Source organism: Heteronotia binoei, chromosome 20, assembly GCF_032191835.1.
Source record: "Heteronotia binoei isolate CCM8104 ecotype False Entrance Well chromosome 20, APGP_CSIRO_Hbin_v1, whole genome shotgun sequence".
In the NCBI taxonomy this organism is placed as follows: Eukaryota; Metazoa; Chordata; class Lepidosauria; order Squamata; family Gekkonidae; genus Heteronotia; species Heteronotia binoei.
The window spans coordinates 1089930-1116873 of record NC_083242.1 but is presented as its reverse complement, the minus strand read 5'-3'; the positions used below and the strand labels follow the sequence as shown (position 1 = coordinate 1116873).

At 54.9% G+C, this 26944-nt stretch overlaps 1 protein-coding gene across 1 annotated transcript in view; it reads right to left on the bottom strand.

Annotated features, from left to right (window-relative positions):
* ARHGAP17 (Rho GTPase activating protein 17) overlaps positions 1-26944 on the bottom strand; it is a 63312-nt gene that overhangs the window by 3179 nt on the left and 33189 nt on the right. The window contains exons 3-19 of the mRNA XM_060260843.1: positions 24938-25042; positions 24037-24113; positions 20068-20179; positions 19804-19880; positions 19249-19360; positions 18439-18507; positions 18218-18299; positions 14984-15111; positions 14527-14638; positions 12578-12659; positions 11518-11598; positions 10655-10768; positions 8765-8856; positions 7896-8046; positions 4760-5002; positions 3495-3652; positions 1627-2202 (exon numbers count right to left, since the gene is read on the bottom strand). Coding sequence (XP_060116826.1) covers positions 1627-2202; positions 3495-3652; positions 4760-5002; positions 7896-8046; positions 8765-8856; positions 10655-10768; positions 11518-11598; positions 12578-12659; positions 14527-14638; positions 14984-15111; positions 18218-18299; positions 18439-18507; positions 19249-19360; positions 19804-19880; positions 20068-20179; positions 24037-24113; positions 24938-25042 — 2371 coding nt within the window. The remainder of the gene's footprint in view (positions 1-1626; positions 2203-3494; positions 3653-4759; positions 5003-7895; positions 8047-8764; positions 8857-10654; positions 10769-11517; positions 11599-12577; positions 12660-14526; positions 14639-14983; positions 15112-18217; positions 18300-18438; positions 18508-19248; positions 19361-19803; positions 19881-20067; positions 20180-24036; positions 24114-24937; positions 25043-26944) is intronic.

The following is a 26944-nucleotide window of genomic DNA, read 5'->3' as shown; positions in this document are numbered from 1 at the left end:
ATTAGTCCGAGTGCAAGCAAGCTGGTGTTAACGGTGACCGGGTTAGTAAGGGGCAAAGCGGCATCCATGATTATGCATTTGCAACATTTCTGGCCAATCAAAAGGCCCCGTTTTTCTTCTTACCCTTTTCCACTCTCAGTTCCTACTGAACAAGGCAGGTCAAACATCTAGATCGTTTAATAAAATTTTCAATTAGAATACTCTTTGTGCGAGCTGCGTTATACAACCTAGAGAGGATTCAAAGGGTTATTTCATTGTTGCTCGAGAATATCCGCCTCCGGAGCCCCGTCAGATTTAGGAGGGAAGCGGCAGCCAATGGGGTTAGAGGGTCTGCTGCTGAATTAAAAGGAGAGGCCATGCACGCCTTCAGCTGATAAAAAGGCCAGGCGTTTCCACTAAGGGAAGGGGGGGCTGTTTAAAATTAAAGCACAATTAAGAAGCGCCCGTTCCAGATTAAAAATTAGCAGAGGAAATCAGCCAATGGAAATGGATTCAACTGTTGCCCAAAATTTTTACCAGGTGTTTGTGTCGAGAGGGCAGCCACCGAGGGGAGGAGGACAGGGCTGGCTCTGAACTTGATCGGGGCCCCCCCTCTAAATATCGCAGGGGACCGCAACCCGAGCGCAGGAAAGCCACGCGGCACCATCTCCCTCTTCTCCAGAGTTTCCAGCTCCTGTAGAACTGCGTTGAAGCTTGCCTTAGGTTCAAGGCCAAGACTAGAAAGTCTCCGAGTCTGTGACTTGCAGGTCGTCAGAACAAACCAACCAGCATGGACATTTGGGCCCCTTCGCGAGCCCCGCCCTGGCAGTACAGTTCTGTTGTTACAGAATGTTCACAAGCAGTCTACATGCTGGGAGGTGAGAGTCAAGACGCTGACCATCAGTATACGTGATGGGATGGAAAAACTGTTTGGATGGTGGATAAATCCCAGTATTGTGCACAAGGACAGGCTGTGTCGTACAGGTGGAAGGGATGGAGAGAAGTGAAGAATTATGTGAACGCACACCCACACCCAACACCCAGACACACAAATTTGAGGAGAAGCAATTTAAAGATGTCCCACTTTGAGAGGAGGGGGGGGGAGTCAGTGTTTTCAAACGTGGAAACGCACAATGTATTCTGAATCTTCATTTCTTCCAGAATTGCGTCTGTCGCATTTCAAGGGCCTCCTCTCTCCTGCTCTATCGGAAAACCGGAGGCTTCAGAGCACCCTCTGCCAACTGCACAAAAGCTGCTTCTGAAGAAGGAACGCCAGGAACCTGCTCCTGACTCCCAACTTGGCATCGGCGGATTAAGCTTTTCTAAAGACACACAGAGGAGTCTGCGGCTTGCCTGTCATCCCCGATGAATTGTCACGAATGGGCAAAAAACACCTCCCTTCCCCTACCGCAGGGGTGGCAAAGGGTAGCTCTCCAGATGTTTCTTTTGCCTACAACTCCCATCAGCCCCAGCCAGCATGGCCAATGGCTGGGGCTGATGGGAGCTGTAGGCAAAAAACATCTGGAGAGCTACCGTTGGCCACCCCTGCGCCTACTGCGAGCTTGTTCTTTGCCTGTGCCTCAAACCATAAGGACAGCACTGAGAAACCCTCCCCCCCAGCAGGAGGAGAGACGCCGAGGTCCTTACCAGTCACGATGCGAGAGGCAGTCCCCGGGGCTCCTGGAAGAGATGCTTCTCCTGCAGCCAGGCTGGGAGCCGGAGGATGAGGCGGAGGGGGGACGGAGGGGCGGTTCCGGGGCTTGGGCACAGGCCTGGGCCTGGGCAAAGTGCCAGTCTGAGGGGGCGAGGTCAGCTGAGGAGGAGCCTCTGGGGCTGGGGACGGAGCGTGCTTCTCCAGGGGAGGGGTGTCGGGCGGGGTGGGCGTGCGAGGGGGGGTGGGAGAAGGCTGCTTGGGCGCAGGATCGGCACCGGGGGCTGCTGTTGGGCTGCCGCTGCCCTTGGGCTGCAGAGGAGGGGTGGCGGCTGGCACGGGGGGCTGCGGCGGGGGGTGGCTGGGAGCCTGGATGGGGGCGAGGCTGCTGGAGTATCGGCGAGGGGCAGAGGCGGGCTGGGCGCCTCCTGGGCTGGGCGGAGAAGGGCTTCTGGCAGCCGGCTTGGGAGAGACGGAGGGCAGCGGAGGTGCTGGGCTCACGCTCGGGTTTCCGGGCTGCCCGGGAGGGGGGTTCACAGGCTTGGGTGGGGCTGGGGCGGGCTTCTTGACAGCTGCAAGAGAAGCCAGCAAGAGCGTCAATCAAGAGGCGGGGCAGAAATGGGGCTCCAACCGTGGCCTCTCTTCCCCTGCATCCCCCCCACCCTCTGCATCAATGCTGAGCTGCCAGACCTGGCCTGTAAAGCCCTCTGACGTCTTCCCCTGGCATGTGGCCAGCCTCCCCCCTCAGAGAGGAGCTGCTCCTTCCCCCCTTCCTGGACACTGAAGCTTCCTAAACAGGGCAGGGCAGAAGGGGAAATGAGGGCACTGCCAGGATGGAAAGCTCACAGAAGAGAAGCTGATGGGATTGGATCAACACCTGGCACAGAGCTCCATCAGTGGCTGTTAGCCATCAGGTATAGATGGAAGACTCTGTCTGGGGCAGTGATGCTGTCTTTTTGATGCTTGCGGGAGGGCAACAGTGGGTGAGCTTCTGGAGTTCTGGTCCTGCCAGTGGACCTCCTGATGGCACTTGGGGGGTTTTTGGCTACTGTGTGACACAGAGTGTTGGACTGGATGGGCCATTGGCCTGATCCATCATGGCTTCTCTCACGTTCTTATGTCTGGGGCAGTGATGCTCTGTATTCTTGGTGTTTGGGGGGGGGGGGGAACCGTTGGAGGGCTTCTGACCCCACTGGTGAATCTCCTGATGGTTACGGGGTTTGGGCCACTGTGTGACACAGAGTGTTGGACTGGAGGGGCCACTGGCCTGATCCAACATGACTTCTCTTCTGTTCTGGTGCAGTGATGCTCTGACTTCTTGGTTCTTGGGGGGCAACAGTGGGAGGGCTTTTGGAGTTCTGGCCCTGCTGGTGGACCTCCTGATAGCCCCTGGGTTTTGGCCACTGTGTGACACAGAGTGCTGGACTGGAGGGGCCACTGGCCTCATCCAACATGGCTTCTCTGATGTTCTTATGCCTGTGGGAGCCCCCTTTCCCCCCCACCCCCGTCCATCCCCCTGGCCTTAGCTGCTCTTCTGTCCCTCCCTGGCCCTTCTCTCACCCAGCAATCCTGCCCCAGCCACAAGGGGGACACAGCGAATGATCAAAACTCAACCCAGGCATCAATTACTGCCAAATGCCCCCTGGGTTCTGTTGCTGGTGCTCGAGCAAATGCCCCACGTCGCCCATCAACACACCTCTGCCCATGGGATGGTGACACTGAGCGAAACGGGGCTGTTGGCAGTGGCTCCTCCCCTCAAGACAAAGTCATGTGGTTGGGGGATGGGGGCCCCCCTCTCCAGACTCCTCTGCTTCAGCCACAGCACCCCAACAACCTGCTCCCTGGAAAGAGACATTTCACTCACCTCGCCTGAGAGTGTGAGGACTTGGCCCAGCATTGCTCTGCGGCTGCGCAAGCGAGGACTGGCCGCTGCCCCCGGCCAACTGAGGGGTGCTTCCGTGCCGGCCATTTCTGGTGGGCGGAGGGGTAGTCGAAGGGGTGGAGTCTTTGGATTTTGAAATGCTGGAAAGAGAGAGAGAGAGGGGGAGAGAACTTGATGATTTCAGGAGGCACACGTGACTGGACTTTAAAGCAGGCCGCCCCAAGAGCACTGTCTGTATACAGGACATGACTAAGCATCAGTCCAAGACATCACTGGAGGACCGAAACGCAGCCCTCTCCCTCCTGGCTGCGCAAAGGCCGCCTGCCCCCAGGCTTCCTGTGGAACAGAACAAGGTTCACCTGTCCCAGAGACCTTTCAGCTTCCACATCTGGAAGGGTCTCCCTCGCCCCTGAAGTCCTACAAATACAGATGGGGTCTCCACCGGATGTCCTTCCTGGCCTGGATTTGTCAACCTCATGCTGAGAGGAGTCTGCCTGCTCAGCCCTCACAAGCAACAGCAGAGAGCCATGCACCAGGAGCAGCCCCCATGCTCTCGTACAGCCCCCAAATGTCGGGGCACCTGGGGGCAGCGTTCCAAAGGGACTTCTGAGATGCTGGTCCCACCCTCCGCCCTCTCGCGTTCCCATCAAAGACGCACAACCGGGGTGGTGTTAAGCTCTCGTGGAAAGGGTTACGGGGGTGGGGTGGGGGAGTACAGAACTCACTCCAGGGCCAGCGGCACACACAGAGAAGCACACAGCCAGAAAGAGACAAGGAAGAGAAGTGCAAACTCCTCTTCCTGTGTTTCAGAGCGAGGGGACTCGGCCTCCTCTAATTTACACACAGACACAAGACAAGACCAGACCGGTGGGGCTTTAGTTAGCTCCAGGGATGGCAGGGAAACGCTTCTGACCTCTCTGGGGGAGCGTGGACACCCCCCTGCCTTGTGTGCAGCTGCTCTGCTTCCAGCATAGATCAGTGCGGGCTGGATGAAACCGCCAGCCTGTGATGCCTTTCAGTGGAGTCTTCTGCCCTCAACCCCTGGCCGCTTTCAGCTCTACAATACTGTGAGGACCAGCCTGGGAAAAGTTCCCTCCTCTCGGAGGGACATGTGATAAATCTGGGGCGCAGACAAGCCTCTCCTGCTAGAGGCTTGTGGCTATAAAGCCACTGATTGGCATGGCTGCCAGCTAACCGCAGCCGCTTGTGACTGAGGCCTTCCCGTGGGCTGAACGTGTCCATCTTACCTGCTGTCCTCAGCGCCTTGGCTTTGGGAAGGCTCAGCTGGGCCAGGAAGTGGGGCAGAGACAGCCCCCCAGAGGCCGGGCTCAGCCCCGGTGCCCTGCGGGAGCTGTTCTGCCCCAGCCTGAGCCAACGTGCCGGCCTCCGTGGGCGGAAGCGGCGGCTGGAAAGCCGGGGCGGTGTGCTTTCTATTAACAGTGCCGCCTCGCCGGGTGCTTGCCGGGAAGTCCAAAACCTTGACACCAAAGCTACAGGGGAGAGAGAGAGTAAACACACCATGCGGGCCGGCTACACAGGAACACCCAACGAAAGCAGCGCAACAGGGCACAGGGGGGTGGGGTGGGGGAAGCAGGTGGACAAAGCTCGCTTAAGGCACCGGCTGCAAGGCACTGTGAGGACGACGGGCGTGTCCTGCGGGCACCTTGGCTCAATCATGCAGGCAAGGGAGGGACAGCAAGGCAGGTGATTCAGCAGTGGGTTCCATGGCATGTGCCCCCCCATGGCAGGAGCAAGGCTGGGAAAGGGGGCACAGGCTCTGTCTTGACCCTCCAGCAGATGCTGCTGCTCGCTCAGCAGGCCCCAAAGGACTCCACCTGGGATGCCACCCCTGCGCCTGCCAGGCTTCCAGCTGCATGAGTACCATCAGCCTTTGTGCCTCCGCACAGGAACTACAGGGCTGCGTGCATTCTGGGATCCCATACGAGCACGGACCAGGCACCCAGAAAGGCGCACCTGAACCCCATTAAATTGGGAACAGAGGGGTGCAAATACCACTCAAATGCAGAATCTTGGAGTCAAGTTGCCAGGGCAAAGGGGATGGAGCTTCAAAACCAGGCAGAGCTCTGGTGAAGGCAGAAGGGAGGCCAAATAAGCAACACTGGGAAAAGATGCTCAGTTTCTCCAGAATGTATGCAGCTTGCAAAATCCGACTTTTCCAGGTGCAAGAATTGTGATTCTGTTTTTAAAAGGGTGCGGGGTACAAACAGCCCTGCTTGTCTTCACCAACCAAGCATGGAAGCCATTCCCTTTTTTTAACTACGGAGAGCTGGAGAGCGCCCGTTCCTAGAGCAAGCCAAAGCAGGGCTGACGAATCAGTCGATGCTCTGAAATGCAAGCCTTTCCTCTCTCTCTTTCTGCTAGGAGGAGGAGGAGGAGAAGCCTGGAAGCCTGAAGCAGAGCTGGAAGGAATCCAAAAGGGCAACCCAGGCAGCTGCACTTCTAGCCATAGTTAAAATCAAAGGCGGCAAAGTCTTGCTCGACAGGAGTGCCTCAGAACTACACGTGGCCGGGAGACACTTTAGGCAGGCGAGCGACACGACAGGACAAGCGACAAGCCACACAGGAGGCCTCGCCTGGGGTGAGCCACGGCCCAGAAGGGAGTCTGCAGGGTTCTAATCTCAGCCAGCCGATGCTGCCCCTCAAAAAAATCAGAAGTCTTTCTCTTTTTTTTTTTAAATAAAAAAAGGAATCATGAAGGCCTTCTGACCATCCAGGCGAACCGTTTACAGGCAACGGAAGAGGAAAGAAACCCCGAGGCCCCGTCGCTTGATGGGCAACGGCTAAGAACAGCTCAGAACAAAGTCAAGAGGAGCCATCAGCTGTTCTCCCGGCCTTCGTCATGCAGAGAATGCCAGGAGGAAATGCCAATACGTTACCTTTGGATCTTCCTCAGGCTGCAGTTAAGGGGGGGGGGGGAGGATAAGGAACTGCTGAGGGCTTGTTTGCTACATCACAGCATGTGCCCCAGCCTCACCTGGCTGAGGACAGCCACACCCGCTTCATTGACTTCAGGATGGCTTTCGTGAACGCCCAAAATCCGTGCGCTGCGTATTGGGCCCAAAGAAACATGGCAAGCGCCCACAAATAAACTCTGCCAACGCTGAGCATGATCTAAAAGAACTTTCTGCACTGCCCACCCCCCAGTGCCTAACAAAACACAATAACCAATGGCAACACGGTATATCCAGAATTCTAAAAAACAACTGTGTCAAAAATACAAAATACAATTTACAAATTTTACAAAATTTTATATATGTTGTGCAATAGCATCCAAAAACCATTCCAAAAACATGAATCACATAGAGAGCATAAAGTCCCAGACACAAATACAATTCTCAAGGATGACTCCAGAGATTTCCAAAAAGCCTCTAAGGAGCATTGCTACTCAGAAGTAAATTCCAAACAGAGCCCTTCCACTAATGTCGGCTTCCGAAGGAGAAAATCTTGCCTTCACGCAATCCCCGGCTTAAATCGCGCCCCACTGCATTTGCAGCTTCTGCACAAGCCAACTGACAAAGGTCCTCAGGCCGGCTTCTCTTAAACGCCCATACTGTATATTTCAATTGGCGGTGATTGCGTGAAGGCAAGGTTTTCTCCTTTGGAAGCCGACATCAGCGGAAGGACTCCGTTTGGAATTTACTTCTGAGTAGCGATACTCTCTATAGGCTTTTTGGAAATTTCTGGAGTCATCCTTGAGAACTGTATTTGTGTCTGGAACTTTATGCTCTCTCTGTGATTCAAGTTTTTGGAATGATTTTTGGATGCTATTGCACAACGTATTATATAAAATTTTGTAAATTGTATTTTGTATTTTTGACAGTTGTTTTCTACAATTCACCCCCAGTGCCTGGCAGAGAGGCCCTGGCCCGACGTTTGTGACGCTCAGGCCTCGGATTCAGTGGGAGCTCACGGGAGTGCAGCTCCTGAATCTTTCTGAGAGTTCCACCTCCTTGTCCATTGAATAGTAGGTGCAGCTGTATAACGATCCCTGGCTGAGCTCCACCACCTATTTTTCTACAAAATGACCACTGATTTTGTAGAAAACCAATGCCTGTCTGGGATCAGGGACAGTCGTCGGGGCCTCTCGGTGTCCAGTGATTGCTCAAGCTGTCACGGAAGTCAGAAGGGGAAACAAGCGGAAAGCAAAGATCCAGGTCTTTTGATTTGCAACCCTTTCCTGGAGAGAGACGGAGCTATGGAAATCTGGTTAAAATAGCCGGAGCTTCTTTTTTCTGTGTAGAAAGCACTGCCAGTCCAGGGGAATCAATGAAGCCGTCTCAGTTAGATGTAAGTGGGGCAGAAGTGAGCGCTGAATGAAATGCGGGCAAACTGGGAGGGAGGGAGGGAGGGTGACCGCCCTACCTGTCCTTCACCAGGTCGGCATCCATCACAGCCATGCTGACGGGCCTCTTCCTCTCGGCTGGCCCCTGCTCATAGTCGCTCCCCACGTGCAGGTGATTGGAGTTCACAGCCGGCTGCGCCACGAAGGCTCCCGACACGTTGAAGTCCATCTCTGTGGTTGAGAAAGAGGATGACTTCTCTGGGATCCAGAGTCCCTTCCCCCAAGGAGTTCACACAACGAGTTCGCAAAATAAGTCAGCCTGGGGAAGAACGGCTCAAGGGGACCAGAGAGATGCGGACCGTTTCCAAGCGCCCCACGGCCTCTTTCCAAGGGGCCAGTAGACAGGAGGGCTCTGATGTTATCCCCAGAGGTTGGGCTCAGCAGGTACAGATTATGCAGCTGGGGGCTGATGCTTCCCTCCAGCCTGAAAGGAGTCTTGGGCCCAAGACTGCGCTTTGAGCTAGGAGGAAACTGCTCCCTCCTTTGCTTTCCCCCAGCTGCAGCCATAAGCACCCAAGTCGTGCCCCCGGGCAAAACCACATTTCCCAGAATCCCAGCAATCAGGGAGAGGAGGCCCCTCCCAGCTCTAGTCAGACCCAAGGGACTGAGGGGACTGCAGACTGCATTGACACCTTAAAGACCCAATGGTGCTTTCCAAATTTCTGAGCTTGTTTTTTTGATTGGTGGGGGGGGGGGGAAGCAAGGAAAGGCCCAGATATTTCCTAGTTCTCTTGAAATTTGTCTGCTCTGCTTATGGCAGTTCAGAGCTGGGCTGGAGGGAAGGAGGCGAGAGTTTCCCTATCGCTTTCTACCACCAGCACGGCTGAATTTCACAGAGACAGAATGCCCTGGGACCCGTCCCCTTCCGCCAAACACAAACGACGCTCACCTTCAGGAAAGAACCAGTTGGCGTGCTGGATTATGGGCTCGACCACGGCCACCACGTGCACCGAAGTCGCCGCTGCCATTTCCGCAAGGGAGCTGGGGAGACACAGGGGACACTGAGAACAGGCCATGTGATTCGTGTCCCACCACCAATCACACACTTTCCTTCTCAGGCACCCTTAAAGCCTAGAAATTCTGACTCTAACCAAAAATTTATTTTGGTGGCAGCCTCTCAATTACGGAACAACTTTCCCAAGGAGGTGTGCCTGGCCCCTCCTCTTAGGTCTTCAGGAGGCAAGCGAAGACAGTTTTACCGAGGACTGCATTTGACTTCGATTGGCAGTCCTAACCGAGATTTAAAATGCTGGGCTTTTTATAACTGTTGTCTTGTTTACACTGGACGCTGCCTTCAGTGCGGCACAAGGCAAAAAAGGTGGTTTGAATGAGAGTTAGAAGGGACCTCCAGCCAGAGTCATCTAGTCCAACCCCCTGCACAATGCAGGAAACTCACAACGACCTCCCTCACACACCCCCTCCCACCCACTGACCCCTGCTGCATGCCCAGAAGATGGCATGAAAGCCTCCAGGATCCCCGGCCAAACTGGCCTGGAGAAAAATGACCCCTTGACTCCAAAGTGGCCACCGGCATTTCCCTGGGTGTACCAGAAAGGATCCTACCATAAGATGGATGAGGCAGGGGCTAATCATTGTTTTCACATAAATAAGCAAAAGTCAAAAGGATGTTCTGCTTTTGAATCTACGCAGGTGGCCATCTGGGGGCCAGCCAACAAAGGCTGGCGTCTGCCACAGGCCCATGCTCAGGATGTGGTTTCGCAAGTCAGGTTAAAACGGATAAAAGGAAGTCCCTCTTCACCCAAAGGGTGATTAATACGTGGAATTCACTGCTGCAGGAGGTGGTGGCGGCTGCAAGCATAGCCAGCTTCAAGAGGGGATTGGAAAAAAATATGGAGCAGAGGTCCATCAGTGGCTATTAGCCACAGTGTGTATATATATGTCTCTATGTGTGTCTATATATAGACACTGGATGGGCCTTTGGCCTGATCCAACATGGCTTCTCTTATGTTCTTATGTGACACAGAGTGTTGGACTGGATGGGCCTTTGGCCTGATCCAACAGGGCTTCTCTTATCTGACACAGAGTGTTGGACTGGATGGGCCATTGGGCTGATCCAACATGGCTTCTCTTATGTTCTTATGTGACACAGAGTGTTGGACTGGATGGGCCATTGGGCTGATCCAACATGGCTTCTCTTATGTTCTTATGTGACACAGAGTGTTGGACTGGAGGGGCCACTGGCCTGATCCAACATGGCTTCTCTTATGTTCTTATGTGACACAGAGTGTTGGACTAGAGGGGCCACTGACCTGATCCAACACAGCTTCTCTTATGTTCTTATGTGACACGGAGTGTTGGACTGGATGGGCCATTGGCCTGAACCAACATGGCTTCTCCTATGTTCTTATGTGACACAGAGTGTTGGACTGGATGGGCCATTGGCCTGATCCAACACGGCTTCTCTTATGTTCCTATGTGACACAGAGTGTTGGACTGGATGGGCCATTGGGCTGATCCAACATGGCTTCTCTTATGTGACACAGAGTGTTGGACTGGATGGGCCTTTGGCCTGATCCAACATGGCTTCTCTAATGTTCTTATGTTCTCCAGGGAACGGGGCAGGGGCAGAGGGAAGGCACTTCCCTCGCTCCCCTCACCCTGCCCCCCCCCCTCCGGTGATGTTGCAGCAGCTTCCATGGAGGCCTGAAATGGCGGGTCAGGAGTCAGAGGACTGGCTGGGACCTTTTCGCTTATGGTAAAATGTGTCGCAAGGGTGGGCTAAGGAACTCACGCCCCCCCACCCCCGTGTCCCTCTTACCCTTCGTTCTTGGCCCAGAGCAAGTTGGGGCCCAGGACAATTGCGATGTTGCTGGGCGTCATCTTGTTCACGTCGCTGTGCTGGGCGAGCTTCGCCAGGAATTTGATCAAGTACCTGTCAGGAAGGGATTACGCCCTTAGAGGAGACCTTAAAAGCCTGGCTGAGGCACCGGAATGCCACGCTAAGGGCCCTCGTGTCTGTTCCACAAGCAAGAAGGGCAGAGGCCAAGGCCCCAACAGGATCTCACCCGCCAGTTCCTGCACAGGCTGGAAGGGGAGACCTGGCTTTGGGCTGGCCCCAAGGAAAGACACGTGACAGGCACTCTCCCCACCCCCTGCCCCTAACGCATGGCATGATCCAGCGGGGCTCTCATGCTCCCATTCAGTGGAAGACTGTCTGCAGACGATGCTGCTGAAGGAGCACTGCTGCCCTCTAGGGCTCCTAAGCCTTCCTGACCAGCGTTCCCTCTAAGCTGAGTGAGCGTGAGCCAGGTCACAGATTTTTAGCCTCCAGCTCACACCTTTTTCTCTTAGCTCAGGAAGGATGGCCCCAGAGCACACTAATTGATGCAGCAGTTCACAACTTTATTGCCAGTAGCTCACGAAGTAGAATTTTTGCTCACAAGACTCTGCAGCTTAGAGGGAGCCTTGCCCCTGATCCAACTTGCCCCCCCTTAATGCTCCTGCAATCCTTTCTTCTTATAACATGGAACGCACAAAAAGAGCTTCAATCAAAACAGCTCAGAATACAAAAAGCACTGATCAGGAGCTGGCCCGGCTCTTCAGGCCACGGGGGGTTCTCCTCCAGCTGAAAACTATTGCCTGGAAGCTCTCGGCCTCTAAGGGTGCCGCTTGTTAAGCTACCTGAAGTTGGCCAGGTTCTGCTTTGGCAATTTCTGGCAGATTCTCCACAGGTCCTGCAGCTTCTTGTCCTGGTCCTGAACGCTGGAGAAGAGAAGATCCCTTCAGGCCAAGGGGCTTCCCTGAAATGCACATGCCCACCGCCCCCTTCTTCAGACACGAAGTTAACGAAATGGTTTTTAAACTGATAGCTGCTAAACGACACCCTCACGGGGCACTGGAAAAGCAGCTGTCAGGTGAGTTGGGAAGGCAGAAGAAGATGATGATATTGGATTCATATCCCTCCCTCTACTCTGAATCTCACAGTGGCTCACAATCTCCTTTACCTTCCTCCTCCCCCACAACAGACACCCTGTGAGGTGGGTGGGGCTGAGAGAGCTCTGACTGAAACTGCCCTTTCAAGGACAACTCCTAGGAGAGCTATGGCTGACCTGGGGCCATTCCAGCAGCTGCAAGCAGAGGAGTGGGGAATCAAACCCGGTTCTCCCAGATAAGAATCCACGCACTTCACCACTACACCAAACTGACTTTAGAATCTCCTTTATCTTCTTCCCCCACAACAGACACCCTGTGAGGTAGATGAAGATATTGGATTTATATCCCGCCCTCCACTCCGAAGAGTCTCAGAGCGGCTCACAATCTCCTTTCCCTTCCTCCCCCACAACAGCTGCCCTTTCAAGGACAACCTCTGCCAGAGCTATGGCTGACCCAAGGCCATGCTAGCAGGTGCAAGTGGAGGAGTGGGGAATCAAACCTGGTTCTCCCAGATAAGAATCCACGCATTTAACCACTACACCAAACTGAAGGGAAAGTGGAGCCACTGGGAGGTTTAAAGATTTGCTAAGTGTTTCTATGCCCTGTGCAGAAAATAAAATGCCAGCTGAGGATTTATGAGAGCTGAAGCACAAAATAAATGGGTAAAAAGAGACGTGGTTAAAGAGCAAGGGAGGGAAAGAGCAACTCTTCCGAGGAAGGCTGCAAGCAGAAAGGGGAAGCCCCAAAGGGAACACCTTTCTCTCTCCTCCGCCCACCCTCCCCCATCCCACTTCACAGCTATTCCTACTTGGCCACTTGGGTCCACTCCTCATACAGGGCGTAGGTCATCAGTGGCTCCGGCAGCTCTCGGAGGTAAGACTTCAGGGCACCTGGAGGGAACAGGGAGGCCACGGGGGGTGGAATGTGATTCTGCAGCACAGACTCCCTGACAGAGCTCAGAAGCAAGACAACGCCCCCTCCCCCCAACAGAACCAGGACCACAGTGGCTGCTTTTTGCCTAAGCAGAGGAAGAAGACGTCTGTTCTGAGACAACCCCTGGAGGCTGCACCGATCCACAAGACTTAGAACTGGCTTCTTTGGAAAGTCATCGTCTAATCCCTCTTGCCCATTGCTTTAGAAGAAGACCACAGATTTACACCCCGCCCTTCTCTCTGAATCAGCGTCTCAGAGCGGTCACAATCTCCTATATCTTCTCCCCCCACAACAGACACCCTGTGAGGTGGGTGGGGCTGAGAGGGCTCTCACAGCAGCTGCCATTTCAAGGACAACTCCTGTGAGAGCTATGGCTGACTCAAGGCCATCCCAGCAGCTGCAAGTGGAGGAGTGGGGAATCAAACCCGGTTCTCCCAGATCAGAGAGCTCTGGCTGACCCAAGGCCATTCCAGCAGGTGCAATAGGAGGAGTGGGGAATCAAACCCGGTTCGTCCAGATAAGAGAGCTCTGGCTGACCCAAGGCCATTCCAGCAGCTGCAAGTGCAGGAGGGGGGAATCAAACCCAGTTCTCCCAGATAAGAGAGCTATGACTGGCCCAAGGCCATTCCAGCAGCTGCAAGTGGAGGAGTGGGGAATCCAACCAGGTTCTCCCAGATAAGAGAGCTCTGGCTGACCCAAGGCCATTCCAGCAGGTACAAGTGGAGGAGTGGGGAATCAAACCCAGTTCTCCCAGTTGAGAGCTATGGCTGACCCAAGGCCATTCCAGCAGCTCCAAGTGGAGGAGTGGGGAATCGAACCCGGTTCTCCCAGATAAGAGTGCTCTGGCTGACCCAAGGCCATTCCAGCAGGTGCAAGTGGAGGAGTGGGGAATCAAACCAGGTTCTCCCAGATAAGAGCTCTGGCTGACCCAAGGCCATTCCAGCAGGTACAAGTGGAGGAGTGGGGAATCATACCCGGTTCTCCCAGATAAGAGAGCTCTGGCTGACCCAAGGCCATTCCAGCAGCTGCAAGTGAGGAGGGGGGAATCCAACCCGGTTCTCCCAGATAAGAGAGCTCTGGCTGACCCAAGGCCATTCCAGCAGGTGCAAGTGGAGGAGGGGGGAATCAAACCCGGTTCTCCCAGATAAGAGAGCTCTGGCTGACCCAAGGCCATTCCAGCAGCTGCAAGTGGGGGAATGGGGAATCCAACCCGGTTCTCCCAGAAAAGAGTCCGCAAACTTCACCACTACACCAAACTGGCTTTAGAGCAGAGTGCCTGCAGAGACGCCTGCTCCTAACTTTCGCTCCAACAACAGCTGCAAGGAAGGGATCCGCTTGCTCTCATTAAAATCACATCTTCAGCAAGCTGCAGCGACAGACAGGAGCATAACGTGAAACAGCTGGCCTGAGAGCCGGTGGGGTCGCCTTGGAGGAATCTCAGAAATGCTGCCCCTTCCCGGGCTCAATGAGAACCAGCATCAGGATGGCCCCGGATTTCAGATACTGGGTAAAAGGAGAACACATCGAACGTGCTGCTCCAAAATGCATGCGCACGCTGGAATGAATCCTTTCACAGCCCTGCTTTTTGTGGCTTTCCAAGTGTTTCCTTTTCTCCCTTATGCCTGTGTGAGCAGCACCCAACAGGGACACGAGAGCAGCGGAATTACTGGGTTAGGAGACAGACATGGCAGCGGCATGAAAAGAAGCCCCCCCCCCTCCCACGGTGTCCCCCTGCCCTCCACACACCCCATCCCTAACTGCAGGGGTCCCCTGGAGAATCCCAGCACGACACGACACGACACTTCCGGCCCCCTCACGACATACCCGCCACGGCATGAGGGTCAGAGTAAAACTCATCCAGCTGCGAGGTGGAACAGTCCAGTGCGGCTTTGAGCTTCTTCAGTTTGGAGGCTCCGGCGGCAATGCGGAACAGGCCCTGCGGTCGCAACAGCAAACGCCTCTGGTTGGCTGACGGCCTGTTTGGTAGCATTTGACCCCTCCCACCCGCACAGGGCCAGCTCAGCATAGATCTTGTTCCAGGTCCCTGTAACCCAGTCTGACTCCTGCCCGTTTGTTCCTTAAACAGGGAGGCTGCTTCTCCCCAGCTCACAGGCACACGGAGAGAAGCCACAAGGGAGACCTTCACGCTTTGGCCAGGCCCTTGCCTAACAGTGGAGGTTCCCAGGCAGGGCCCTGTGGCAGGGCTCAGCGACTCCACCCACGGCCCCCAGAAGAGCAGCCGCAGCCAGCGGCAGAGAGGGGTTGGGGTTCGGGGCCATACCTCCTCCTTCATGCCGGTCTCCAAGAGCATCATCACACACGCCTCGATGGGGAGGGCGATCTCCCGGCCGCTGCGCTTGAGGTGCTCCTCCAGGGGAGTCCCGAAGGCCGGCTTCTCCGTCCACTTGTCTAGTCAGAGAGGCAGCATGGAGGGTAAGCCCAGGCTTGCTGGGAGGAAGCAGGGTCTCGAGGACGGCAGCCTGATTCAGAGCAGCTGACTGGCTCCGGGAGAAGCCGGAAGGCCAAGCTTGCAGGCCTGACCCAGTCAGCCAGAGGGTGCAAGCCAAGCGTAGCCACATGGGCGTGTGGCCATCATGCTCTAGCTGACATTTCTGAGTGCTTGTGGAATCAGATAACCGCCCACTGGTCTGCAGCAGCCTGCAAAAAGCCCTGCTGCCTGCTGAGGCCACCTCTGGGGAGCAAGTTCCCTGCTGCAATCCCCCCCTCCCTACAGGGGGAGGCCAGTTTGGTGTAGGCAGCAAAAGCAGGCTGATTGACACCTGCAAGTGCACCGCCTGGGGCAGTAAGTAACACAACAAGAGAACCACGGTGGTAGGCAGCAAGAAAATAAAGCACAACAGCTTCCGTGATGACCGGCCTCAGACACTAAAGAAACAATAGCAATATCATCAAAAGCTTAGTGTGTTCTATGTAACAAAATGCACAGACACAACTCAATGATTTAGGAAACAGAACATCCCAAAGCAGCCATCAGAAATCCAGTCCAGTTTTTTAAAGCAGTCCAATGCTGTTTCCTTGACGAAAGGTCTGATGCAGCCCTGGAGAAGAAGGATGAGTGATGCGTCCAAGCAGATTCAAATTTTAAGGCCGCCAGAAGTCCAGTCATTGCAACAAGGATGTACTATTGCCTTGTTTCACAACTGCTTCTTCAAGTATCAAGTAATCAGTTTCAGAGACAAGGGTATGAACGCCAAGAAATTCAAGTCTCCAAACTTCAAGTCACTGCGAGCAACTTAATGCATTAAGTAGTGTCTGAGGCTGGTAACCAGGGAAGCTTTGTGCTTTATTTTCTTGCCGCCTGGGGCAGTGGCTGATGAGACCCTGGAATCCAGACTGCCTACAGGGGCATGGGGCGGGAGCAGACAGTTGCACAGTCACCGGGGGTGTGGACAAATGGGCCCCCAGGGGAGAAATAAAGGGCATCTCTGCCTGATTTTCCAGGGGTCAGGTTGACCAGCAGCACTCCAGGGTGTGACTGCCACTGGGGCACACCTGGAACTGCCCATTTAGAGGGGGGGGGGATGTGACCAGCTCTCCGAGGCACTGGTAATGTTTCAGAGGCTGCCCTCTTTCTAGAAATCCCGGTTTCCCCTCTGGGGAGGATTTACAGAGTAGCCCTCACAAGCAGTTCCTCCAAAAGCAAACTCGTCTCATAACAGGTTATCTTAACTCGTATTTGCAATTCTAGTTCGAAAAAAAGGAAACACGTCAGAGCACAGCAGATGGTTAGTTGATGCAGGAAGGACTAGAAATAAGAAGCCCGGAAGCATTCGGAGAGGGGCTCCGTGCTCTGGCCACCCCGTTCGGCCTCCCGCTGTGCACGGACAGAACTCAGTGCTGCTGGGCACTGTGGGGAGAGCCTTGAAGCACCAATCAGGAACGACAGCAGGGCACCCTCCCTGCCCCCCGTCTTCCCCAGCCTCATTCTGCAAAAAGGGCAGGAGGAGGAAAGGGTGGAAGGAGCAGGGAAGGCTGCCAACCGTCCCCAGCGATGAAGCAGTCACCCTTTTCCCTCTGTGCTCCACCAGCACTCTGCTAGAGACGGGGCTGTTCAGGGTGCAGAACGGCAACCCGAGGCCTTTGGGCCACTGCAAGCCCCCTGAGCCTTCCTCTCTGTGCCCCTCTGAGGAGTTCCTAGCGCTCCCCTCCCCAGTTCCAGGCTCCGTTCTGATGCTGGGATGCCTCCTGATCAAGTCGTAGGTGTCATCTACAGGACAAGGGCTGTGCCTTAGCGAAGGAGCCTCTGCTTGGCATGCAGAAGGTCCCAGGTTCAATCCCTGGCAGCATCTCCAGTTCAAAGGACCAGGCAGGAGGTGATGGGAAGGACCTCTGCCTGAGACCCTGGAGAGCCATGGAGAGGGGCCATAGCTCAGTGGCAGAGCCTCTGCTTGGCATGCAGAAGGTCCCAGGTTCAATCCGCGGCATCTCCAGTTCAAAGGACCAGGCAGGAGGGGATGGGAAAGACCCTGACCTGAGACCCTGGAGAGCCATGGAGAGGGGCCATAGCTCAGTGGCAGAGCCTCTGCTTGGCATGCAGAAGGTCCCAGGTTCAATGCCCAGCAGCATCTCCAGTTCAAACGACCAGGCAGGAGGCGATGTGGCTGACCTCTGCCTGAGACCCTGGAGAGCGGCTGCCAGTCTGAGTAGGCAAAAGTGACTCTGATGGACTCAGGGGGTCTGATTCAGTATAAAGCAGTTTTGTGTGCATTTGGGGGAAGGGCTGTGGCTCAGTGGAAGAGATTCTGCTTTGCATGCAGAAGGTCCCAGGTTCAATCCCTGGTATCCACGGCAAGGTTGAGACAGCAGGTGATGTGAAAGACCTCAGCCTGAGACCCTAGAGAGCGGCTGCCAGTCCGAGTAGGCAATACTGATTTTGATGGACTCAGGGGCTCTGAACGAGCACCAGGCTGCTTCCTGTGATCACGTGACACGGGATTACCCAACTGGGGCGGGGAGGGAAGGATCAAAAGCATTCTCCTCTCTTCTCCTGCAGCCAGGCTTCTCCAGTTTCTTCCTCACAGTTTGGGTCTTTCCCTCCCGAGGCTGGTCAAGTCACTTGCTTTGAATGCAGAAGACCCCCAAGCTCTACCCTCGGCACCTTCGGTTAAAGGGTCTCAAGGGCCAGGGCTGGGGAAAACCCATCTCTGCCTGCAACCTCAGAGAGCAGATAATCTCCACTGCAGCAGAGAGCCTGGTGCCAATTTAGGCGATTCCACACGTCCGTAGAGATGGCAGTGCACAGGAAGAAGGGTGCCTTCTGCTGGCTGCTCCACAGAGATGCCCCGCTATCTCACAGCTTGGCCGTACCCTGGAGGGGCTCCAGACAAACCCTCCAATGGTGTGTTAGTGTATTAGCAGAGGTTGTGGGGAGAGGCCCTTGTGTTCTCAAAGAAGGGGGTCATGCTGAGAAGGGGGCGGGGGGTCAAGTCAGAAGAGAGGAGAGTGCAGAGAAGTGGCACAGGCAAAGCGAGAGGCAGAGCGCGGGTTACTTTACCTTGATGGGCCTGGATTTCAGGGAGCACCTTTTCTAAGACTGCTAATGCTTTTCTATGGTAATCTGCCTGGGCTTCTAACAACTGAGGACAGAACCCACATTTGGAAAAAACAAACGTTAGCATCGGATGGACACAAACACAACAACAAGGGCAGAAGCACGTGAAATGTATGGCTGAGCGAGGGAGCGTGGCGGGGTTGGGGAGGGAGGCAGGTGCTTACCGAGACGAAATACCGGGCGTAGTCGCCTTCTTTGGCAATGAAGCTGTACATGTCTGCTGCCAGTTGATCCTTCAGGGTGCGGGGAGAGAAGCAATGAGTTAGCGGCTGTGGTTCTTCCAGGAAACACCACTGCCTTTCCCAGCAGAGCACCAAAGAGGGACTTTGCTCCCCCGACCCAGTCCCTTGGGGCTTGGTTGAGGGGCTGAGGGGGTTAGAAGGCAGTCCCCAGGGAGGGTCATCTGAGCATGAGCCCCTCACACGGCGCCCTCTCTGCAACTGAGTCTTGTGAGCTTTTCTCCTGCCCAAAGGAACCAGGCAGGAAACCCCAGGAGTGATGACATAATGAGGGGCAAGACAGTGTGGAGAGAGATTCAGCCCCCGCCTGCGTGGATCTGTGTGGGTGTCGGCTGGATCCTCACAACTGAGAGCTCTCCAAGATCTGCCCTGCCTGCCTGCTGCTCTTCCAGAGAGGCAGCATGGGAAGCAAGCTCCTTTCCGCCTTGCTCTCTTCTCCGTACAGAATTCTGACAGGTGGTGGCGGGGGGGGGGGGGGAGGCACGCGAGCACGGAGGACACACAGCTCTAACGAGGGAGGCGAGAGATGGACATGCCCAGCAGCAGGAAAGGGAACAATCCTCAGCCCTCAGGGTGCCGCTCTCAAGGATGCCAGCAGTTCCCCCGTGTCCCGAGACAAGAGGGAGGCTGATGGCTGCAGCCCCCTCCCCACAGGCAATCGCTGGGCTGCGACGTGGGGAGATCCAAGGCCCCCGGAGAAGGAGCCCCAGGGCCAGGCGTTCCCACCCCACACACCTTGCACTGCTCCACTTTGTTCCCTGCTTCGTCCACCTCTTCCTTGAGAGAGTCAATTTTAGAAGGGAGCCCTTGGAAGTTCACAGCCGAAGTCTTGTGGGCCTGGTTCCACCTGCACGAGGCAGATGGACAGAGAGAACTCAGCGGGAAAGCACTGCACGCTTAACCCTCTCCCCTCTGCACCTTCCAGTCGAGTGATGGGGCTGGCAAACGGTGCTTTCACTCCACCCTCCGGAAAAGCTTTCTGGAACAAGCCATGACAGAGATCCTCTGCTCTTGCCGAGGGGCTGACCATGTAGGCAGGTGGGATGGCTGACTCACTCCTCCATTCAACACCAACAAGGCAGGAGAAGCGGCACCCCTTCCCTCTCACATTATCTTAACTCCTCGCAAAGCGGGGCAGGCCAGGGGCCCGGCCGGAAAGGAGCTGCAGACTGCCCCCGAGGAGCAGCCAATTCTTCCCTTTGGAGAGGAGTGGCAGAGCTGGGGGAAGGCACGCCTGTGCTGGCCTTTCCCGCGCTGCACTCCGTCTACCGGAGCGCTGGGCCTCCTCACCTTGCTCGGGCAGAATCCCAGTCCAACACCAGCTTGGCAAGCTGCTTCCTCTGCTTCTGAATGTTGGGGATTTCCATCTGGAGAAACAGCAGACAACAGGAAGATGAGCCTTTCGAAAAGAAAACGGCTCGTGCAGACAGGCCTCCTGGGCGGAAAGGCGCTCTCGGCCCCCTCTCCCCTCCCATTTGCGGAAGGCCTCGCCTCCCACTTTGTCTTCTGAGGCACGGAGGTCGGGGGGGGGGGGGACACAGGGAAGGGCTTTACCTCTGTCAGTTGGTTGATTGGCTCCAGGATCTCTTTTTCAACCTGCACCTCATGGTGAGAGAGTTCTATCGCCAGCTTATTCTCTGCGTCACCGCACGTCTCTAGCATCTTCCTGAAAGGAAAGGGGAATTCAGTTCCTTGACTCATGCATTTCCAAAAGCTCCAAGGGCAACCTCCCATAGGCAAAGCCTAGTCCACCATTCTGGCCTGGGAGGCAGAGGGTCGAAAGGTGGCCACAAGCTGCTGCACCTTCTGAAGACCCCACTGGTTTCCTGTGAGACTCTTTACCATTCAGCCCCGTGTCGCTTGGCAGGATCTCTTGAAGGGGTTCTTCAGGAAGCTGGGGGGGGGGGAGTGTCAGTTCCAACAAGGATAATTATGTTCAAGAAAACACCAAGACTAAGCTGCAAAGTGTGTAGTTTTGCTCATGCAAGAAGGCACTGGAGTTCTGTTTCTCAGACTAGGAGCTCCTCGTATCACAAAGAACACCACTTTAAAAATTGATAAGAACATCAGAAGAGCCCCGCTGGATCAGACCAGTGAGGGTCCATCTGGTCCAGCATCCTGTCTCACACAGTGATCAACCAGTTCCTCTGGAAGGCCAACAACAGGGCAGAGAGGCTGAATCCTTCATAAGAACATCAGAAGAGCCCTGCTGGATCAGACCAGCGAGGGTCCATTCCAGTCCAGCCTCCTGTCTCACACAGTGGCCAGCCAGTTCCTCTGGAGGGCCAGCAACAGGGCAGAAAGGCTGAAGCCTTCCCCTGAGAAGAACCTCAGAAGAACCCTGCTGGATCAGACCAGTCCATCTAGTCCAGCCTCCCGTCTCACACAGAGGCCAGCCAGTTCCTCTGGAGGGCCAACAACAGGGCAGAGAGGCCGAGGCCTTCCCCTGAGAAGAATCTCAGAAGAGCCTTGCTGGATCAGACCAGAGAGGGTTCATCTCGTCCAGCCTCCTGCCTCACACAGGGGCCAGCCAGTTCCTCTGGAGGGCCAGCAACAGGGCAGAGAGGCCGAGGCCTTCCCCTGAGAAGAACATCAGAAGAGCCCTGCTGGATCAGACCAGTGAGGGTCCATCTAGTCCAGCTTCCTGTCTCACACAGAGGCCAGCCAGTTCCTCTGGAGGGCCAACAACAGGGCAGAGAAGCTGAAGTATTCATAAGAACATCAGGAGAGCCCTGCTGGGTCAGACCAGCGAGGGTCCATTCCAGTCCAGCCTCCTGTCTCACACAGTGGCCAGCCAGTTCCTCTGGAGGGCCAGCAACAGGGCAGAAAGGCTGAAGCCTTCCCCTGAGAAGAACCTCAGAAGAACCCTGCTGGATCAGACCAGTCCATCTAGCCCAGCCTCCCGTCTCACACAGAGGCCAGCCAGTTCCTCTGGAGGGCCAACAACAGGGCAGAGAGGCCGAGGCCTTCCCCTGAGAAGAATCTCAGAAGAGCCTTGCTGGATCAGACCAATGAGGGTTCATCCAGTCCAGCCTCCTGCCTCACACAGTGGCCAGCCAGTTCCTCTGGAGGGCCAACAACAGGGCAGAGAGGCCGAGGCCTTCCCCTGAGAAGAACATCAGAAGAGCCCCGCTGGGTCAGACCAGGGAGGGTCCATCCAGTCCAGCCTCCTGCCTCACACAGGGGCCAGCCAGTTCCTCTGGAGGGCCAACAGCAGGGCAGAGAGGCTGAGGCCTTCCCCTGAGAAGAACATCAGAAGAGCCCCGCTGGGTCAGACCAGGGAGGGTCCATCCAGTCCAGCCTCCTGCCTCACACAGGGGCCAGCCAGTTCCTCTGGAGGGTGAACAAACAGGGTACAGAGGCTGAGGCCTTCCCCCGATGCTGCTTCTCAGTGCTGGGATTCAGTGGTTGACTGCCTCTGAACTGGGAGGTTCCCTTCAGTCACCATGGCCAGCAGCCCCTGAGAGACCTCTCCTCCTCCATGAATCTGTCTAATCTCCTTTTAAAGCCATCTGTGCTTCCGTCCATCACTACATCCTCCGGCAGTGAATGCCACTTAGGAGTTAAACGTAGCTTTAAATGTAGTTTCAGAAGTCTTGTGGAAGTCTGCTCTTTAAAAAAAAAAAAAGGTACAAAATCCCCATCCTGTGCGCACCAGCTTCTGAGTCCACCTCTCCTAGCTGTCTGGATCCCCAGAGTTGATGAACATGGCAGAGATGAGCCTCCCCCCCACCTCCAGCCTCTTTCTGGGGGCCCCAGCCCCACCCTGAAACGTCCTCATGTGGGATCTCAGCCAGAGCTCAGCTTAAGCTGCAGGCCCAGCATTCTGGCAACAAAGCAGTGTTCCCTCTGAGCTGAGTCAGTGTGAGCTGGCTCAGTTTTTTTAGCCTCCAGCTCACACCTTTTTGTCTTAGCTTAGGAAGGACGACCCCAGAGCACACTAATTGATGCAGGACCTCACAACTTGAATGCCAGGAGCTCACAAAGTAGAATTTCTGCTGCCAGGATTCCTCAGCTTTGAGGGAGAGAGGGATCACCCCCCAACTTTTTAAAAGGCCAGGCCCTTGTTTTAACACATCTCAAGTGGAAGGAAACTATGTGGCATCTGTGCTCAGGGTGGGGCTTTTGGAAAACTTAGACACAAGTTTCAGAAACACTTCGTAAGACCTGCTGTTGCTGCCTGGACTATTTTTGTGCAGCTGGTACTTTTTGTCCTGCGAGAGAAAAGTCAGGTCCATGGCAATTTCTGAGCAGGCACTGACTCCTTTGGAAGTTAACCTTTTTGCTCACAATCTATGAAAAAGGCACAAAAGGGGCACATGGAAACTTAATTCACCTTTACTGGATGAATCCAGAGGTTTTTTTGGGAAAAAAAATAAAATAGGAAATATTCTGTCAAGGGGTGATTTGGGCACACGTTGAAGGCGTCTCTTGGGTGTGTGCACAATTATGTCATAAACTATTCTGAGACACTTAATCCCAGATGGACCGTTAAACTGAAAAATGCTTTATGGATGCCATTAAAGGAACATTTTGTTCAAGTGAACTGGGAATAGTGGAGAAAAATCAGACACAACAGCCGTGTGTCACAGAGAGCAGACAGCAAGCGGGCAACTGCTGCGCTGACAGGAGGGGAGACGGCTGGGAGTTTTAACTCCAAACTGCTCAAAATCGAACTGCTGCCCTGCTTCAGACTGTGGAGGTGCTGATGGGGAGCCAGGAGAAAGTTGGGAGGGTTTCAATGTGGGGTTTTTATTCAGAGACATTAGGATGGATGTTCAGAAACTGCAGGTGTCTGGGAACGGTGTATTTCTTGGCTTGTATCCAAAGCAGTTGTTCTGGGAGCAGAAGGATCCTGACCCACGCAGTGGGGCCTTCTCACTTCCCTCCTTCTGATGCAGCCCCCCAACCCCCATTCTTGTCTTTTTTAAAAGTCCCTTCAACTTCAGATGTTCCTCTTCCCCAGCTGGTGTCCCCAAGTCCACTCCAGTTCAAAAGTGGGTTTCTGTAAGGCAAGAGGCTTAGGAGAGGTTTTGCTTGAGAACAAGCAAACAGCTGGCCAGCTGGCCAACAGCCAACAGCTGGCCAGCAGCCAAAAGCAGAGAAGAAGAAGATATTGGATTTATATCCCGCCCTCTACTTCGAAGAGTCTCAGAGCGGCTCACAATCTCATTTAGCTTCCTCCCCCACAACAGACACCCTGTGAGGTGGGTGGGGCTGAGAGAGCTCTGACAGAAGCTGCCCTTTCAAGGACAACCTCTGCCAGAGCTATGGCTGACCCAAGGCCATCCCAGCAGCTGCAAGTGGAGAAGTGGGGAATCAAACCCGGTTCTCCCAGATAAGAGAGCTCTGGCTGACCCAAGGCCATTCCAGCAGGAGCAAGTGGAGGAGTGGGGAATCCAACCCGGTTCTCCCAGATAAGAGTCCGCACACTTCACCACTGCACCAAACTGTTGTTCAGAAACAAAAACCCTGCTTGCCCTTAGCCCAGACCCCTCCAGCACCCCCACCTCCGACACTTACCCCAGCAAGGTCTCGTCACTGAGCTGGAAGGCCCCGTCTAGCATGTTCTGGGCAAAGGCCGAGAGAGGGAGCTTCTTCTACAGGGAGGGAAAGGGAAGCCGCTCAGTCCCAGGGGGTTCAAGACCATCCAGTGCAGCCCCCACCCCCTCTGTCTTCAGCTGTTCCCCAAAGACGTGGCAGCTGGACTTGGGCCCAGTCGGGGTGGGGGAGGGGCTGCAAGAGACCCCCTGGGGACTCTGCCCTGGCCAGACAGGTGGTGCCACACACCCTCCCTGGCCCCGGCAGGCAAGAAGACGAAGGAGGCAGCCCACTTCAGCTTCTGCAAGGCTTGGCCCAGGGGATGGCAATCCTAGCAAAGGGAGGAAGCATCCTCTTTCCCCTGTCAGGTGAGCTGGAAAGCAGCTTCCCCCTTTTAGTCACCCCCCCCCCCACACACACACACTTGAGCATCTGTATCAAACTCTTTCATGCCTGGCCTTTCAACTGCAGTGGAGCTAATCTGAGTGAAAAGCCTGTTTGCCAAGGAAAGGGGCCAGTGCTCAGTGAAAAGGGGGAAACTGAGGGAAGCCAGACGTCAGGTGTGACGGGAGGCCAATGAGGACTGAAGCCCTCTGCCCGAAGGCGGAAGCGGAATCCCCTAAGCCAGCCCAGTGGGTGGGGCCTCAAAGGCCTGCGGTGCGCTGAGAACACCCTCCCTCTTCCAAGAGCAGAGGGAGCTCCCTGGTCTCTCCTGCCAGCTGCTCCAAGCGCACACGTGGAGCGTTGAAGGAAGAGCTCCATTTTCTCAAGAATCAACTGCAGGTGTTTCTGAAAGACCCCTAGAGCCCGTACTTACGACAAGCGGCCTGGGAACCCCGACGGGTGAGGTGGGGTGAAGCTCTCGGGAAGGCTCCGTACTTACATGCCTCTTGTCCGCGTCTGTCCCATACTGGCCGTGCAAACACGCCATCAGGCGCTTGTAGGAATTGTGGTAGACAGACCTCACGTTGTCAAGACGCCGCTCGATCTAGGCAGAGGAGAAGACATCGTGCACGTTCAGCACTTGAGCCTGGTACACCACCCCCCTTTCTCCGCCGCGTGGAGCTTGGAGCGGCACTCCCCTCCACCCTCAAAATGCACTGGGCACATAAACAGCTGCAGCATTGATTTCACCCGCTCTGCTTCCCCGAAGAATTTCAGGGGGATCTACAGTCTGAGCAGACCTCCCACAAAGCTAGCGCTGGCTTTGTCGTACGATCAGAAAAACTGGCTATTGCAAGCCGGTTTGCATTTTATAAGCAAGAGGGCAGCGTGAGCCTGAGGTCCGATCGCTCCAAGCAAGCAGCCGCCTGCCGCTCTAGGATCAGGCTGGAAAACTTCCCCACAGAGGGGGAGCTCTCACGCAAGGCATCTTGGATGAGCAGCTGAGACTCTTCCTGGGGAAGAAATCTTCCCTCGAGTGCCTGAGTGCGCAAAGAGGTCTGCCAAGTTCTTCTGGGAACCTCCAGATGCTGCAGCGAAGGAATGTGGTTTTATCTGTGTTTTGATGAGTCACGAAGGTTAGAAAGAGGCCTTCTGGAATGGTTTCTGTTTGAACAAAGCTGGCCAAAAACGCCGAACGCGTTTCAACTGTAAGACAGGATCTCTTGGGTTGTAAAACCCGGTGGCTAAGAAAAGCAAGTTGCCTGCAACACACACCAACTTGACACTTACTTTAATGCAGCGGGCCTTGCCTGAGTCATTATGTTGTGCTAGCTAGCAATCAACACAACTTCAACAGAAACCACCATAGCCTTAACCAACAAACAGTTCTCTTGTTTTCAACGGAAATTTATTTATTTATTGATATTTTATTTTATTTAGATTTTTATCCCGCCGTCTCTGCAAGCAGACTCAGGGCGGCTAATGGGAAACTCCAGCCAGATTACACCGTTTCGGAGTTCCACAGATTCAAGTCCAATATTACATGTGAACAGGAGAGCCAGTTTGGCGTAGTAGTTAAGTGTGTGGACTCATCTGGGAGAACCGGGTTGGATTCCCCCCTCCTCCTCTTGCAGCTGCTGGAATGGCCTTGGGTCAGCCAGAGCTCTCGCAGGAGTAGTCCTTGAAAGGGCAGCTGCTGGGAGAGCTCTTTCAGCCCCACCTACCTTACAGGGTGTCTGTTGGGGGGGGGGGGGAGGTAAAGGAGATTGTGACCACTCTGAGACTCTGAGGATAGGGTGGGATATAAATCCAATATAGTCTTCTTTTAAAATTCCACAGTGGACCACTTCCCCCTGAGCTATCAGAGGTCACATCTGGATTGGCTAGACAAAACGGCCCTTGCCAGCATAGGGCACCAAACTGAGCACTTCCCAGACCTTTTGATATCTGGGGCATGGCCTTAACATTGGTAGCTCATAAGAACATAAGAAAAGCCATGTTGGATCAGGCCAATGGCCCATCCAGTCCAACACTCTGTGTCCCACAGTGGCCAAAAAACCAGGTGCCATCAGGAGGTCCATCAGTGGGGCCAGGACACCAGAAGCCCTTCCACTGTTGGCCCCCCCAAGCAGCAAGAATACAGAGCATCACAGCCCCAGACATAAGAGAAGCCATGTTGGATCAGGCCAATGTCCCATCCAGTCCAACACTCTGCGTCACACAGTGGCCAAAAAACCCCAGGGGCCATCAGGCGGTCCATCAGTGAGGCCAGGACACTAGAAGCCCTTCCACTGTTGGCCCCCCCTCCAAGCACCAAGAATGCAGAGCATCCCTGCCCCAGACAGAGTTCCAACAATACGCTGTGGCTAATAGCCTCTGATGGATCTCTGCTCCAGATGTTTACCCAATCCCCTCTTTGAAGCTGGCTATGCTGCCATTCCTGTGGCAGTGAATTCCATGCCAGTTTGGAGAGCCAGTTTGGTGTAGTGGTTAAGTGTGCGGACTC